The sequence below is a fragment of the Xylocopa sonorina genome, chromosome 6, assembly GCF_050948175.1.
Source record: "Xylocopa sonorina isolate GNS202 chromosome 6, iyXylSono1_principal, whole genome shotgun sequence".
NCBI classification, from domain to species: Eukaryota; Metazoa; Arthropoda; class Insecta; order Hymenoptera; family Apidae; genus Xylocopa; species Xylocopa sonorina.
This window is the reverse complement of record NC_135198.1, coordinates 13,628,744-13,647,191: the sequence shown is the minus strand read 5'-3', so window position 1 is coordinate 13,647,191 and position 18,448 is coordinate 13,628,744. Positions and strand designations below refer to the sequence as shown.

Below are 18,448 nucleotides of genomic sequence, written 5' to 3'. Positions count from 1 at the left end.
AAAACGTTACATTTAAGAGTAAAAGAAAATTTGAAGTAAAAAAAATCGAAGATGGAAATCTGGCATTTAATAAAGTTAACGCATACTTTATATTTTTTAATGAATTTAAAGTATCACAATTTTTTTTATTTACAATTTCTTACAATGATTTTTAAAATAATTATTTTTATAGGCGTTTCTCTAGAAATACGAAAGAATTTTACGAACAATTTTACAATAGAACAGAAAGTGCTACTATAATTTGTTTCATTAATATTATCCGAAATAAATTTCTTCACATTGTACAAGAAAGGTACTTTTCTGCTATTTTAATTGAGATTAAGTAATTATTGAAGATTATTTCTAGACACCATCCGTTTACAGCGTGTCTTGTCATTTGTTTGTACGTGTATTATAAATAATATAAAATTAGCAACGAAGAAGCAAAAATTAAATTGTGCTACGGGGAAAATTTGCATTATTTTGCAGCGTTTATAAATATGAGATTATGTATATACGTATAAATGATGCATATGGATACGAGAAGGTGCATAAATAAATATACAAAACCATAGAAATCAACTACCGTTATAACGAATAAGTATAATCGAATAATAAAAAAGGATAAGATCAACAAAACATGTTGTTTCTGTTATATAGAACATATAACAACGAATATAACAAAGCTATTGAATGTTGTTAATTTAAAACCTTTATACTCTGAACTATTTTATATACAGGGTGATTCACTACTCGTGTCACAAATTTTTACAGCTGATACTACACCTCAAAAGCAACAAAAATGTTCATACAAACCTAGGTCCGATTTGTAAAGATGGCAGAGAAAATTGGGATTTTTGTTTTTTTCAGTAAAACACCAGTTTCACTCATATTATTGATTGCATCTTCCAAACCGTAAGTCCTACAAGAAAATGACAAACAATATTGAAAAGAGCAATAAATTTGCTATTATAATAGTCCCTATTTTGCCCGGAAACTCGAAAATAGCTGAAGAAATAAAAGTTTAAACTTATCTCAGGAGGCAAAATTTATAAATTACGAAAACGTTGATCTTCTATTGAACTAATTATTTGTAGACGTGAAGGGCAGCAAATTTCACAAAAACTTCTTTATTCGTTTTCGCTTCTCTCTCTCTCTCTCTCTCTCTCTCTCTCTCTCTCTCTCTCTCTCTCTCTCATCTTAATTACAGAATTTTAAAGTACTGCTGATTAAATAAAGAAATTCCATAATTTTCATTGAATAGAAAGTGTCAGATAAATTATATCCCCCGCTTTAGAGGTAAGAGAGAGAAAGATATATAAGAATGCTATAAGGAAGAGTGAGACAGATGATACCGACCCAACTATAGAACCCCTGGCGCCATCTCTGTGAAAAGTGCTCAAACTGCTCGCACAGCGTTATCGACAGCGAAGTGAACTACCGACCGACTGATGGCGCCATCTCTTGACAGAATAACGAAACTAATTCCCGAGCAGTTTCAGCACTTTCCACAGAGATGACGCTAGTGCAGCAGTAGTTCACTTCGCTGTCGATAACGCTGTGCGAGCAGTTTGAGCACTTTTCACAGAGGTGGCGCCAGGGGTTCTAGAGTAGGGTCGGTATTATCTGTCTCACTCTTCCTTATAGCATTCTTATATATCTTTCTCTCTCTCTCTCTCTCTCTTATCTCTAAAGCGGGAGATATAATTTATCTGACTCTTTCTGTTCTATAAAAATTATGGAATTTCTTTATTTAATCAGCAGTACTTTAAAATTCTGTAATTAAGGTGAGTAGTGATTCACCTTGTATAATGATGAATGTATAAAATCACGGTTGTTTACTTATAAAGAGATTTATTTGTCTTACACTTTATGTTCTTTTTTGCTTTTATTACTTTCTGATCAATTCTGGATCGTTATTTATGATGATGTTACACAAAGCAGTAATTGAATAATGTTATATGAAGAACATGATGTATCACGATATAACGTTACCAAGATGTTAATTTTAATTGCTTCTGAAACGTCTGAATTTGTCGTAGAAATCCGGTTAAACGAAGAGAAGTAGGTTCTCTTGGTGTAAAAAGACTATTGCCTCTTTTGCGATGAAATCGTTGAAAACTCGTCCTATAAGATTTAATCGAGGTAAATGGCTCAATCGGGTATAATTTATTTGATTCCAATGGGATTTCCGACGATATGCAAATGTAACCGTTCCTTTCTTGCAATAATCTCATTTCTCGTTTTAATGTCATTACCTGAGAACGAAAATATTAAACATTTATTTAAATAAATATTATTACTGCTAGGACCTATTTCAATTTGAGTACCTCTTTGTACAAATTAACTACAGTATTTATTTCGTCTTCTTTAACGCTTAACTCTTTTTCGAGATGTAGTATCTCTTCTTCTAGTTCTTTATTACTGCATTCGTTTGTTTTTGCTTGTAATTTCTCATATTTTCTATAATCGATATAAAAGTATTAAATTAACAAAATATGTTATAAAATTCTATAGTAATACTCGGTAATACAACTTACAAGTTCATTTCTTCAAATTGATCATGAAGATTAATGAGAACGTCTTGTATTCCTTTTGAATCTTGAGAATGATCAGTGGATGAAATATTAGATATATTGTTCTCATATATACTACTCTGTAACTTGTTTAAAATTAATACTTTTATATAATACCTTTACTCGAAATAAACAAATAATCAATTAGTTTTCATTAACACTACCTGACAAATTTTTGATTGTATATCTGGAATTTCCATTTTTGTTTTTACATTCTGTTGGGACGCAAACAATTTTAACATTTTATTGTCTGTTGCATGTAACGTTTGTAATTTGTTTAACATATTTAATTGATTCTCTGATCTAGTGTCCTATAAACGATGAAATATGAACTTCAATATAAACTTCTTAGATTGAATGATACCATATTTGTACTACTACATTACATTGATAATAATTTTGAGAGTTTCTACTATGCACAAACCGTTTCCTGATGAAGATCTTGATATTTTTCTATGCTTGATTTCAAATTTACATTCAAAGTACTTAATCCCTTTTCATCACAATTTAAAAGCATATTTGGATCCTCTAGTAGCTGTCCATTCTTATTAGTAAATAAACATTCCTTTTGTATACGTGTACTACTAATTTGAGTATTCATGCGAGACAATTTACTTTGTTGATTACTTATTTGTTCCATTAAAATTGATACAGGCTTCATTCCTCTGCTGATTTTACGAATAAAAAGGGGAGCAATTGCATTTCCAGTAGAGTGTCTTGTTTTCATTATACTTAAAACCTTTCAAAGAGGAGAAAGTTGCTAGCAACAAGCATATTCTTTAATATTTTTTTACATTTAACAGTGCACATACTTCTTGAATATTTAAACCTAAATTATGACTTGGAGTTACAGAAGTCCCCACTACAAAGGGTATATTTCGAAAGTTGAATCCACTGAAATACAAGCGATTTGTTCTTTTCAATTTTGAAGCTAAAGTTGGCATTTCGTAATTATGATTAATTATGGGATTGCATTGCGATGCTTGTATAATTGCACGGGCCTTATGCAAATTGTACTTCTCCATGGTACTTGAAAGATTAGTGGATTCCTCTAAATTATTATTTTGGTCATTAATATCTATGTTTCTTGCCCTAAAATGAGGCACAGGTAATATTATGATACTTAATATTATTACTTCTACAATTATTACTGCAAACCTGTACTCCATTTTTTGTTTAGCTTGGCGTTGATTTTGGGAGTAATTTTGCGAATTATCTACATTAGTATCCTTAACATGTTGACAGTTATTATTTTCCTTGCACTTTGATTTTGTAGATACAGTTTGTGGTTTATTTATAGCTAAAAGTATCAACATGTTAATATAGTTCATGAAATGATTAAATTTCAAATATTACCATTTTTTGCTGCTGCATTATGATAAATTTCCACTACTTCGTTAGATGTTTGCTGAGACTTGAATGTATGACGATTACTCATACTATCTAAAATATACGTAAAGATCAGTATAAAGTTCTCAAATGAACATCTTTATTTGATACTTTTTTGTTTTCGTTTCTTTGCATCCTTCTTTCCTAAACAGTTTGTATCTCTTGTGGTAACAGTACTCTTTGAATTAGAAGAGTGTATCTTTCTTTTTCGTTTCTTAATTTTCAATGAAACAATATCGTCTAGTTTATATGAAGAGCCTTTTTTGCTTGATAACGCTGAAGAAATTGTCCTTTCCTTCTTTTCGTGTTTTATAAAAATTTTATTTTTACCTACAGATTCATCTTTTACATTATCAGAAATATTCAATTTCATATCATCTCTTGCAGACGATATCTCTTGAAATATATATTTGTTTTGATTATCAAAAATTGATTGTTCAAAACTATTTTTTGAACTTTCATTATTTTCTATTAATTCTGTAGCATATTCCGCTAGATGCTTCTCATATGGATGTTGCCAATGATTATTGTATTCTTCACGCTCCTAATAAAATTTTTATGAATATAATTTAAGAAAAAAAAAAAAAAACAATTTTCTATAAGATACACACTTTAAACATGATACAATATTTATTATATTACCGTTATATTCTGTGGAATATCATAAGATCGAGGCGTAACTGAACATAATTCAATTTCTTTCTTATTTTGCTTGTTTAAGATTTTTGGTTCTTGTTCTTTATGTTTTGTATCAATTTTTGATAAGGTATTCTCTAAGTTTACATCTGTAAAGGAAAAAATATGTTTAAATTTATCTTTCATAACTTTGAATAATAGAAAAATATAGCGTATGGAATGACTGAACCCTTTATGTAAAGTATTTTGCTTTACCGTTAGCATCGACAAGTGTACACTGAGTATCTGAATACTTCTCCAAAGAGTCGTTAGAATTTATTTGGTTGGAAATTATACTTTCATCGTTATTACTAGCCATAATTTTAGAATTCTGCCAGTTTAGACTATTTAAATTTTTTTTATTTTCTCGCATTTTTGGCATGTCTTGATATAAAATTTTCAAGTATTTCATATGATACTTTAAAGAATCACATCTTTCTTTTGTAGAATGCAACCATTGTTTCACATTTTTCACGTCTAAATGTATACGTATACGTGTTAGCAAGGGTTAACATAATTAAATATATATATTATGGGATTCATATGATTTTATTATATACGTGTATATTGTTATAAAACATAAGACCATGAACGTAAATTATTTAAGTATGTTTAAATCCACTATTAGTATGGATATAACACTAAGTATGTTTTAATCACACTACAATAAAAATGTATAAAGAGCTTATATATATATATATATATATAATATAACCAAAATACATGTATAATAATAAAATGTGGCGTAGTAGTATAAATAGATGTAAGGTATACATGTAATTACCAGTGCAATAAGTTTTTTTTTCACTAACGTCCATAATTTTTTTTTCGGTTAACTAATATACATGATTTAATTATCAAACAACCACATTGATAGTAAAAATTGATTTAGTTTTTAACAATTTAAATAAACAATTTTAATCAGATAAAACTAAAAATCTACAAAAATTCGCGAAACAAGAACTCGTATATTATATTTTTATCATGTATATCGATTATATTTTTCTGTGCAATTCATTTGTTTCCGATACGTTCTTCTATCTTTCAAAGAAAGAAATTATCATCTATGGCGAGTTTTTAATTTCATTTTGTTCATTTACCCAAGCTGGCAAGTGGTTAGAAAAAAGTGGGGCAAAGGAAGGGAAAGAAAATAAGGTTGAAATAATTGAGAAAGAAAAATGTAGAGCAAAGAAATAGCCGGTCAATTTTTAAATCAAATTATCGTGACAGCTGTAGTAGAAATGTTCGCCGCCAGGTGCGCTCACGTCTGGTTCTCGATTATATTTTAAGAAGACGTAGTTCGATCTACTTGTGAGTTGCAAATGGTGGACGGCCTGTCATTGTCGTTGCGTTAACATCAGGTACGTAAGTTTCTATCTCGTTTGCGCTCAATTATTAATCGATAACGTTAATCAACGATAAATATCATTTCAACGAATAATAATCGCTCGTTTAAGAAAAGAAAAATATCAATTCCTACATTAACTATTGCTCTTTCATAGGATACCTTTGGTTACGTAAAATTGTTGCACCAGATGAAAATAGTCACCTGACTTAACACATGCAAAATCTCTTCGATATTTTTAAAATACGCGAATTCCATTATGGAAATTATTAATATTCACTTTACACATTGTCGTATTAATGTGATACTACAGAAATATCATGCTAACGATACTGAATCGAGTAACCTATAAAGTGTGGGAAAGAACTGTATGATTTTTTTCCATTATATACACGGCATTAATGCAATTGTGTAATCGCTATAGGTATTTGGAACACTATAACTAATCTTGCTTATTCTTTCGCGACTTTTGTTTCCGTGGAATCTTCCTCTGCTACTCTATTACTCTATATACGCATACACGTAGAGTGACATTTAACCCTGTTTTCGAGACAAATGTCACACGCGCTTGACATTAATCAAAAGTAATTAATAATTTCTTCGAACCACCCTAAAACCTTCAAATTTTCCTTAATTCGTTCATCGTCGTTCATCCCCGCCCTTAAGTAAGCCCTTTGTCAAGTAATTTTAAACACAGAGAATCGGAATCTATGAATCTCTAAAAGTTCTAAAAATAAATGATCGATTTTTTTGCCGCTGTTGGAAAATACCTAGTGCAAAAAAAGATTAAGGAATAGGTTATACTTATTTATCACCTTTTTTTCATATCTTTTTTTGTTTAGTATTTTCTACTTATTTTGTACATTTTCTATTGCTACACACTGTACATCAATTATTCCTAATATGTTGTAACAATTGATAATTTGTTATCGTTTGTCGTGTATATCGCAATCAGCACTAATGCTTTTTGTTGGTTTAAATTTGAATTACATAACGCTACAGGGTAATTATAATAAATTTTTGCACTGTAAGTTATAAAATAATCAAATATTTTTATTATACTTATATACCATGCATACTTCTATTTGTCGTTTGACAAGAAAATTAAGTCTAGCGAGTTTATCATGACTTTCATGTTCATATATTATGATTTTCTTGGTGGTTTATCAGTTCTTTGTTAGTAATTTATTCAATTAGACTGCATTATTTGCATAGACTATTGTATAGTCTGCATCATATACATATATTGCCATATGCACAGACATATTGTTTCCTGCTTAGTGTATATCCGTATAAATATATGACTACTAGCGCTTGTTTCTTGTTTTAAATCTGTATAATTTTCTTAGTACACCTTCTACTTATATTGTAAAGGAATTACATAAATTTCAATAAGGTATAAAGAAATGTAATTTATTATTATTAAATTTTAATCTTTTGCGTATAATTTAATATTAACATGCTTTGGATGTTTGCCATTTGTCAAGTACGGCTTTTACATAGATATTTGATATTTCACATATACTGATACATTACGATAAATGCGAATGTAATTTGAAATATCTTTTTATTATCAGATTGAATTCATGATAGATATTGTTATCAATATTCACATTTTAATTAATATTTTTAAATAGATTTATTGTCCATAATTATATATGGCATATAGATTGATTGATTTCATCGTGTCTTAAAATTGAGAAGTTGGCACATTACACGGAGTTGTGCAACTAAAGTCTAGAATTAATATGTATTAAAAAGGAAAATTTAAAAATATTTCTTTATAAATAGATTAAAATTTTTTGTAGACGCACTTCACGTTTTACTATAGTTACGCATAGAAGTGACTTATCGTTTATAACGCATTTGATTTTTTACCAAGAACTTTGTATAATCTTATTATTTTAGAAATGATAAACTTTTTTGTTAATCTATAATTTTCATTACCACATTTTGTTGTTACAGCTAAGAAATGTATAAGGCGAGGACAGTATTTAGTACGTTGGCGCCTTTGGCACCACGAATGTGTGGACCTGAAAGGTTCGCTTCATGGTTGGTACGGGGCCATCACCTGACAAGGACCACACAGGTGATGGTTACGGAACCAATCAGAAAATACAGCAACCGGGTAGCCACAGAACCTTTTCTTAATGGCAGTTCCAGTTCGTACGTAGAAGAAATGTATAATGCATGGCTACAAGATCCTCACAGCGTACATGTGGTCAGTAATAAATCTGTTAGATATATTGATTAATTAATAATAATGATTTCACGCGAATTTTTATCTTTTTCAGTCTTGGGACTCATTTTTTCGTAGTACTACTGCTGGAGCTGGACCGGGTCTTGCATATCAGGCTCCTCCTTCTCTTGCTCCTAGTCACAATCAAGTTCCCCTGGGAGCTCTGTTACCACTTGGCGGGGGATCTCAGTTGGGTCAGATACCGGTTAATGAAAAAATAATTGATGATCATCTAGCTGTCCAAGCTATTATTCGTTCTTACCAGGTATGTTAATATCACGTGTGATATATATATATATTTCCTTAAAAAGGAAGGAATAATTGTAATTGCGTTTCAACAAAGTATTATCCTTATAAACGTTTTAACTTTCTGCAATTTGTGTTATGAAGAATCTTTGTTAAATATTTTTTAAAATATGTCGTACTATTGTTCACCTTGCACAATATTGATAAAGGTTCAAGTAAAATTGTATAATGTTTTATGGCTTCGTGTTGATGCTTATAGATGTTCTTTATATTTTATTATTATTGGTTTTTTTTTTCTTTTTTTTTTTTCATTTCTATAAGAAAGACATTGATATCTCAACTCTATGATTAGATCATTATTTGATTTTGAGACATTACGGCATGTGTTCTAGAAACATTGTATCTATGTTTTATATGTGGAAGGGAAATTTTTATTGTCATATTGCATGTGACATTAAATAAGAGTTTCTGTTCAATTTCTTTCCATGTCCTAATATTTGCCTTTCTCAATATCATAGTTGTATTTATAAGCTAATCAATTTGATGTATTTCTTTTGAAATTGATAAAAGAAGACGAAAGGATATTACGAAATGTAGGACATAAGAAATTGATATCGAAGCTATTTCGTTAAGGGCTATCATGCGTTTCATGAAATAATTTATCATTGCGCGCTATCATTGAGAAATAAATATTTCATTGATTAGGAATGTCGGATCGTGTTCAACTATTGCATAATAGCCTTGTTTCATTAGATGCTCTAGCTGCATCTATTATCCTTAGCATGTTTTGCTATTAAATATTTCCCAGTTTCTTTTAGACTTTTATCATTTTTACCACACATCATACGTTTTGCCATTATTAATTGGTCTTGATGAATTAAAAAGACAAAAATAACTGAAGCAATGATAAATGCTTAAAATAATATTACCATATGCATTCTTGTTAATGTAAGAAGTTCCTTATTTTATATGTATCTTAAGAAATAACAATACCATACATGCATATTCTGTGTGGGGTTAGAAGTTTTTGAATAATAAATATATCAGTGTGCCAAATTAATAATCCTTATGTCTGAATATAGAATAACTAAGGGCTGTTTTATATGTGATTTCAATTGCAATATAGTAATATATGGTAGTTCAATAAATAGAACAAACTGATATATATTGGGGTCCTTTGGAATTATTCATTGGCATATAGGCTCGAGGTCACTTAGTTGCTGATCTGGACCCACTGGGTATCATGCAAACAGACCTGATACATACACATTATGCAGCCCGCAAGGGGTCTCCAGAACAAGTTCTACGACAATATATGCTTGGTAAGGCTTTTTCCCACTCCAGTTCCTTAAACTACTATTTTAGTTCTCGTCTGTATTGTAAGGTAAAGGTGTATTTACAAAATATGTGATATTCTAATCTGGCTTTATAATTACATTCATTTTATTATCTTCTTCAAAATTTGTATGAACATTGATACTTTTGTATCGATACATCTTTCTTAAGACACCTTCGCCTAATATATGTCATATTTCATTCCATATACATATGTGTACAATTCACATCATGGTTTCTGTCAAACACATTAATCCCTTCTTAACTGTTTTCATATCTTTTTTTTTCACTTTAATGTCCTATATGATATACGATAAGAAAATTATTTATTTTCAAGATAATTCCAATTCATTTAAAAAGAACTATTTTAGTAAAGTAGTTTTTTGTATGTCCATATTCTTTTATTGACAGTATTAAGAAATGAAAGAAGCAATTTCTTACACGCTATCATTAAGATAGCGCCGTACATACATACATTAAATATGCTTTGAAGGTGTTATGTGAATGTAAATCCATGATAGGTTTTGACTGATACTGAAAATGTTCACCTTAGGAAAGAGTGGAATGTTTATATATTATGATATGTTAAATATATCAAACAATATTTATAAATTGTGTTCTCAGTTTGTTATTTCTTAACAAGTATTAGTATCTATGATGTATATTCAAATAATGTGCACAAATAAATTTGTCCAAGGTAAGGAAAGGTATTTGAAAGTCATTGCTTTGCATGCTTGTAGGTGATGTTATTAGCTCAGCTTTGCTTCTGTATGTCCATAATTTATTATCTGCAATATTTGTTTCTGGAACAACTTATCACTTAACTTAATTATATCATAATATAAGAGTATTTATCATCTAATCGTTCAAAAGATTGTAGAATAACAAATAGTTAAATATTTCTAGTCATAATTACATGATAGGCTTAATAATAGAAAGTATATACATATAACATGCTTTAACTGTTCAAATATCAATATCAAGAAGCATTTATTTTTATATTATATGTTTGCTTTTACAATTACTGTGATCCAATGTTTTCAAGAGAAATTACTTTCATTTTTTCCTTTTTTTTATAACATGTACACATCAGTACTTTGAAATGTATTATCAAAATGTACATCAATCACAGTAATTTTGTTCTAATATAAACATATAATGAATTGATAAGTTTGAACAACTAAAAATTACTTGATTCGCGTATGAATGTGGCGTTAAATTGACAGATCCGTGGCCACCATATCGCTAAATTGGATCCACTTGGCATCAACAGCGCAGATCTTGATGATAGACATCCACAAGAGTTGCTCTATAATCATTATTCATTCGGTAAGCCCAAATAAACGTGTCTCTGCATATATCAAAGGAAGAAAGGTATCACGTGGCCCATTTTCAGTGAGGTATTTCAGTGTATTAAAAATTAATATATCAAGAATTGAACTGTTTAGAACAAGCAATATTTGTCTTCATTGTTTCTTTAATATACTTTCATTCCCACCATATTTCTATCATTCGCAATGTATCATTCTTTTCACTGTATAATAATATTTTCTTCCTGGGCACAAAGTACAGCATTTTAAGCTAGGTAGAAGAGAAATCTTAAATATCGATAACAGTTGCTTAAAACCAGTCAGAAGACAGAAATGTCAAATAAAATTAATATCATTTCAGTTTAGGTGTATTTAAGGACAAACTTTTACAAAAGTGTGCATAAAAGAAAGAATTCTATTTAATAATTTAATTATTTAGTTCAAGTCTAATGTCCACAGGAAACAGAGCACGTACTACTTACTCACAGGAATTGCAGTACAGAGTAGCTGCACTTATGAAAAGTATGTAAAAATCACAATTCAAATTGAAGTCCTTTGTCGGTGGTTCATTGTGGGATTACATAAGAATTGGTATCGGATGCGAATTGTAAAGGTGCTTGGGTCCTTTGTACCAATATTGTCACAGTTTGCTATATTTTGCTGTAAACATGTTTGTGCCAGGAATAACTTCGAAATATTTCTCTTGTTAAAAGTATAGAAAAGAAATAATATCATTATCACGACAGCTTATGCATGAAATATAATTAAGAATATGCAAGTATATTTATACTGCATATTTGTGATAAAAAATTAATTTAAATGTTGTCTTTAACTTATTACTTTTTACTGAGTGATCTCTGTATAATTTCTCTCCCCCTCTCTCTCTCTCTCTCTCTCTCTCTCTCTCTCTCTCTCTCTCTCTCTCTCTCTCTCTCTCTCTCTCTCTCTCTCTCTCTCTCTTTCTCTCTCTTCTTTTTTTATTTCTCTTTCTCTTAACTGCACTATAGTAGTGTTTTATATTTTAATTTTCTAAACTGTATGGTTCATCATACAAAAATCTTGATACATTGTTGTGTTTATCATACCTATTTATCAGTATATTAGTACTGTTGGTGGTTGTTTTTCTTATTAATGCTTTATTAGAATTTACAGCTTCATGTCTGAAAATATTTTTAGTATTTTCCATTTATTTCTATATTTACAAGTACTACGGAGAAGGTTTGCTATAATCTTGTTTTATTTAGTTTCTTCAAATATTGTGCATGTATGTATATTACGTGTAATATTAATTAAAGTATTATAAAATCTGATTCTCGCTCTTTGTATATTTATATTAAAAAAAGGCGTGAAAAAGCATTACATACAAGTTTTATACTGTACAAAAAGTTATCTTCATCTTTTTCTACATAAATAACAGATTACATTTTCAGTATCAGTGTGTAAGGAAACCAAACATGTACACCACATAGCAATAAAGAAACACTGCGCTAGATAAATACAGAATAGTTATGTGTCTAATAGTTAAACTAGATTATTATTATAATGCAGAAGAAATGATTTCCATTTTTGGATTTCCTTGAAATTAATTTTTTTTTCTTGTTCTTACATTGTTCGTGACGTTTACACTTCATTATGTTATTTCCTTTAAAAATGAGCAAATATTTTATTCATTGAATTTCTACAGAGGCGTCAGATATGGATCGTATATTCAAATTGCCGTCCACCACGTTCATCGGCGGTAAAGAAAAATCTTTGCCGCTTCGTGAAATTTTGAATAGACTAGAAGCTACTTATTGCGGACACATTGGCGTGGAGTTTATGTTCATCAATTCTTTGGAACAGTGCAATTGGATTCGACAAAAAATGGAAACACCTGGAATTATGGAAATGACCAACGATGAAAGAAGACTTATTTTGGCTAGATTAACTCGAGCAACCGGGTATATAAGATGATAAGAAAGTTTAAAAATGTTTGTACGTAAACCGATAACATATAATGTTTAATGGTTTTTCTTCTATCGTTGTATAGATTCGAAGCATTCCTTGCACGTAAGTGGTCATCTGAGAAGAGATTCGGATTAGAGGGATGTGAAATTCTGATCCCTGCTATGAAGCAGGTAATCGATAAATCTACCGAATTAGGTGTCGAATCTGTTGTCATGGGTATGCCTCATCGTGGCCGTTTAAATGTCCTTGCCAATGTTTGTCGCAAACCTCTAAGTCAGATATTTACTCAATTCGCGGCTCTTGAAGCAGCCGATGATGTAAGTAAGCATGATGTACGAAATTTAATTGGATCAATTGTACATACCGATGTATTCATCTGTTTTTTATCGTTCAGGGTTCCGGCGACGTTAAATATCATTTAGGAACATATATTGAACGTTTAAATCGTGTAACAAATAAAAACATTCGCTTAGCCGTTGTGGCCAATCCATCTCACTTGGAAGCTGTCGATCCAATCGTGCAAGGAAAAACTCGTGCAGAGCAATTCTATCGAGGCGATGGAGAAGGCAAAAAGGTACCTGAATATGAAACAATTTATACCGTTAAGCAAATTTTGTTGTCCTTACAAAAGAGCAGTTTATAACTGATCGTTTACAATAATAGGTCATGTCTGTTCTTTTGCACGGCGATGCCGCATTTTGTGGACAAGGTATTGTTTTCGAAACAATGCACTTGTCGGATTTGCCTGATTATACAACGCATGGTACTATTCATATTGTGGTAAATAATCAGATTGGATTTACCACAGATCCAAGACATTCACGATCTTCACCATATTGCACTGGTAGGTATTTCGCTTGGCTGCGCGTGAAGAAACGTTTGTAATCAATTTTAATTTAAAATAATCATTGGTTGTTTAAAAAGATGTTGCGAGAGTTGTGAACGCTCCGATCTTCCATGTTAATTCGGATGATCCCGAAGCGGTGATGCACGTTTGCAAAGTTGCTGCTGAGTGGAGAGCAACTTTCCACAAAGACGTTGTTATCGATATTGTATCGTACAGGCGAAATGGCCACAACGAAATTGATGAACCTATGTTTACGCAGCCATTAATGTACCGTAAAATCAGAAATACTCCACCAGTTTTAGACAAGTATGCTAAAACTCTTATTGATGATAATGTTGTTACCCCCGAGGAAGTTAAGGTATACTGTAATAAGACACGTCTCTAGTCGATTGAGTGTACGCGATAAAATTTTCATAGTGATATTATTACAGGATGTCAAAGATAAATACGAAAAAATCTGTGAAGAGGCATATGTTAATGCCAGACAAGAAACACATATTAAATACAAGGACTGGCTGGATTCTCCATGGTCTGGCTTCTTTGAGGGTAAAGACCCTTTGAAGGTGTCCCCTACTGGTATCAAGGAAGACACGCTCGTTCATATTGGAAAGAAATTTTCGTCACCACCTCCCAATGCAGCTGAGTTTGTAATTCATAAAGGTAAAGATTTTTTTTAACACTCTACGAATGAATAAAGTTAAAGCGTGCGTGCGTGCGTGCGTGCGTGTGTAGAAGAATTAATTAGAACCATTTGAAGCGTGACTATATGGTTAATAAAATATCCTATAGGTATCGAACGTATTTTGAAATCTCGCATGGAAATGGTAGAAGCTCGAACAGTTGATTGGGCTCTTGGAGAAGCTATGGCCTTTGGTTCTTTACTTAAAGAGGGCATTCACGTTAGGTTGTCGGGTCAGGATGTGGAAAGAGGCACTTTCTCACATAGGCATCATGTCCTTCATCATCAAACCGTGGATAAGGCTACTTATAGACCGTTATGCTATCTTTATCCCGATCAAGCTCCGTACACTGTCTGCAATAGTTCTCTGTCAGAATTCGGCGTACTTGGTAATGTCATTGCTCGTTGCTTGTAATACTCGTTTCGTGTAATTTGTTCCAATGATGCACGCTAATAAAAGTAAATTTATTTTTATATTTTCAGGATTCGAACTAGGCTATTCTATGACTAATCCTAATGCGTTAGTATGCTGGGAGGCACAGTTCGGTGATTTCAACAATACGGCACAATGTATAATTGATCAATTTATCAGTAGCGGTCAAGCTAAATGGGTACGTCAATCTGGTCTTGTTATGCTACAACCTCATGGACTCGAGGGAATGGTAGGTTTATTTTTTACGCGTGATCTGCTTATAAACTTTCATAATTTGTCATGGAATATTATTAACTGTGTGATATTCGTTATAGGGACCTGAACATTCGAGTGCTCGTTTGGAGCGTTTTCTGCAAATGTCAGCTGATGATGCAGATTATTTCCCTCCTGAAAGCGAAGAATTCGCTGTACGTCAGTTGCACGATACAAATTGGATTGTAGCTAATTGCAGCACACCGGCAAATTATTTCCATATTTTAAGAAGACAGATTGCGTTACCATTCAGAAAGCCTTTAATTTTAATGACACCGAAATCACTTCTTCGTCACCCAGAAGCGAAATCTAATTTCGATATGATGCTAGAGAATACAGAATTTCTTCGAGTGATACCAGAAGAAGGTGTAGCTTTGCAAAGTCCTTCTAATGTTAAAAGATTAGTGTTTTGTTCTGGCAAAGTTTATTACGATCTGAAGAAAGCGCGTGCTGAAAAGAAATTAGACGATAAAGTCGCTATTGCGCGAGTTGAACAGGTAAGTAGAATATTGTGAATATTAAATTTGAAACTTTTTTTTAAATTGACTTTCGCCTTTATTAATTAATTGAATTTACCCAAATTCTGTCTATGTAGATTACACCGTTCCCATATGATTTGGTTAAAAAAGAGGCTGCAAAGTATCCTAACGCGGAATTAGTATGGGCTCAAGAAGAACACAAAAATCAGGGTGCATGGACGTATGTCCAACCAAGATTTCACACGGCACTTAATGGAACTCGTTCTGTATCGTAAGTATTAAACTTATAGCAATATAAAAAAATGTAATTTCATTCTTTTTGTTTTTGAACTCATTGGTTGTAGATAGGTTAAATAGCGAATACTTGTAACACAAGGTGTTACGTATTATATGTGTAAATTCCAAATTGCACGATAAATGATAAGATTAGGTATATGTTCATATTCATGCATTGAATTTGCTTTTCATACATTTAGCTGTTCACATGGCCCAAGTTTTTCACTCTGTCACGGTTTCGTTTTTATACGTTTTTATATCGTTTTTACGAATAAACAATACTCTTAAGCGCGACATTTATTTATAACTGTTTCTCACGCGTTTTTCGCTAAGCAACGTAAAAAATTGGGCCATGTTACAGCAGCGGAAGTACGTCACACGAGAGTAGGGGTAGCGGATGGTGGTTTAGTGGTTTGTTTTCATCATCTAAACCAACGACTGCGCCTGAGCCGTTACCGATAGAATCTGATAAACGCAAACAGAGAATAATAAGGTAATATTTGCCAGAGTATTTGATTAGGATGTGCATCATAATTTTTTGTCTATTATACTATTATATATTAATTATATGATACAGATTATGAAGCTCGTAAATGGAGAAAGATTTAAAGTTTATACGTCACTTGAACTTAACTTGGATTTATGGATTTCATTTTCTGTTTCAGATATGTTGGTCGTCCAACAGCAGCGTCACCCGCAACAGGAAGTAAAATGCAACATCTCAAAGAACTGAAACAATTATTGGATGACTCCTTTAATCTTTAACTGAATTTCTTAATATTGTAGAACACATATTTTATTTATTTTTTTCGCATTAATATTCGTTATATTCCATTTGTTCTGCTCTACATATACCTTCTTCGGAGATTAACACGATTGGTTTCTCCATTATTGATTCATTTTTAGAATTATCATACGCGCGAATATTTTCTTAATGATAATAGAATAATTATTGGACAGTTTTTTTCAATCCGATTTTACGTTATCAATTCTCTGTTTCATTTCGAGATATCCTGTTGTTCAGTCATCGTAAAATTTAATTTCTGACAAACTTCTTTAGTTTAACGAAAAGAATAACCGACCAGAATATATGGACACAGTGAAAAGTTTAAAAATTACTAATCTAAGAAATTTTATATTAATTTCTGTTTAACCAAGCAATGAGTAATTCATGTAAGCATGTGCATTTCGTTCTTATTTAATATTTGAATGTGCGGTTTCTGTATATTTTCTCTTTTTAATATATATATGTATATATACACATACATATATTTATGTTAGTAGTATGTGAGATGAATGTTGAGCCCGATGTATGTTTGAGTTCACAAGAACATTATATAATATGTAAATATACCAAAAAATACATCCGAAAATTACATTAGTGCGGAACTTCCGGACAGACATGGTTTACTCATTGTATAGCTGCATTGTTATCTTACAACACAGCGATTGAAAATATTCGCGCGTTTACGTTTGTACTTTACTTTGTTAATATATCAATGAAGTTAACCGTACGATACGAACAAGATTACAAAAAAGAAAGTATTATTTTTAATTTATGTAACAACATTTTAGAGTACATAGAGGGCACAAATGTCTTGATAGTTTACAAAAAGAGTGCTGAATGAAACTTTTTGGGGTTAGCGCCGAGTATTTACGGCATTTTTTTTAAATTCATTTATTTATGCCGTGGCAAGGGACAGCCAATTGATTTAATTTTTTATCGTTGCTCTATTTTTATAAAAAATTAAATGATTGGTTGAATGGTTGGATAATTATAAAAGGGGCAGGTTGTAGCATTAAGCTCGGTCACGTAAGATATTTGTGAAAATGTAGATTAATTATATGAATTTGTTGGGAAAGAAGTAACGTGTTTACGAGATCGAGTTATAATGTTACTCCTCAGAGAGTTTCAAAAATTTCTTTCTTCTAAAGAAAGTAATGAAAGGTGACAATTTGTCTGGTACTGGTGTTCAAGAAAATGTAATATTGCTGTCCGAGTCAGCGGTAGATGTTTGATTGTTGCATAGTTTGCGAAGGCACAGTATTCATGTCCTACGTGTAAATCGTTCCAGATGTAGGTTTATATGAATGGAATATTTCTATTACCTTGACATTAATTGGAAAATATTGTATTAAATTTAACGAGTTCTGAATAGTTGAACGCGACTTGTATTTAATATACATATGTGAAACGATAGTAAACGTTATTCTGTAACCCGCTAGAAGAACGATATAGATGCAATGTGGTCCAATGTAAATTGTGGTATTATTGTCCTGCTCATTTTTTGTTGTTATATGCATAATGAAGATCATACAGACATGTATGCTTTGAAGTAATACACGTTAATAGGCCAGAGTTAGTAATGCAAAGGACACTACTCTTGGTGGTAAATATTGTATCAAGTTATTATTAAATTAAATTATGTTAGCCATGTATA

General features: G+C 31.3%; 2 protein-coding genes across 9 annotated transcripts; one reads left to right on the top strand and one right to left on the bottom strand.

Annotated features, from left to right (window-relative positions):
- Positions 1-1,792: 1,792 nt before the first annotated feature.
- On the bottom strand, positions 1,793-5,441 carry LOC143424842 (uncharacterized). Its single transcript, XM_076897200.1, has 12 exons — positions 5,404-5,441; positions 4,836-5,096; positions 4,587-4,759; positions 4,056-4,488; positions 3,912-3,998; positions 3,714-3,855; positions 3,368-3,647; positions 2,980-3,294; positions 2,720-2,866; positions 2,520-2,641; positions 2,310-2,442; positions 1,793-2,237 (listed from the first exon to the last, which is right to left on the bottom strand). The coding sequence occupies exons 1-12, from the start codon at positions 5,435-5,437 to the stop codon at positions 1,971-1,973; spliced, it is 2,394 nt and encodes a 797-aa protein (XP_076753315.1). The 5' UTR covers positions 5,438-5,441; the 3' UTR covers positions 1,793-1,970.
- Positions 5,442-5,891: 450 nt separating this feature from the next.
- On the top strand, positions 5,892-18,446 carry Nc73ef (oxoglutarate dehydrogenase Nc73EF). 8 transcript variants are annotated; one of them, XM_076897077.1, is made up of 17 exons: positions 5,892-5,980; positions 7,930-8,185; positions 8,259-8,468; positions 11,011-11,113; positions 11,554-11,616; positions 12,779-13,034; positions 13,124-13,358; positions 13,436-13,615; positions 13,705-13,885; positions 13,966-14,246; positions 14,320-14,548; positions 14,678-14,956; positions 15,051-15,229; positions 15,315-15,749; positions 15,848-16,002; positions 16,369-16,500; positions 16,673-18,446. In XM_076897077.1, the coding sequence occupies exons 2-17, from the start codon at positions 7,937-7,939 to the stop codon at positions 16,770-16,772; spliced, it is 3,267 nt and encodes a 1,088-aa protein (XP_076753192.1). In that variant the 5' UTR covers positions 5,892-5,980; positions 7,930-7,936; the 3' UTR covers positions 16,773-18,446. The 8 variants fall into 8 exon arrangements, with proteins under 8 accessions (XP_076753192.1, XP_076753194.1, XP_076753195.1 ...); XM_076897079.1 differs by lacking the exon at positions 11,554-11,616; XM_076897080.1 differs by lacking the exon at positions 16,369-16,500.
- Positions 18,447-18,448: the final 2 nt, after the last annotated feature.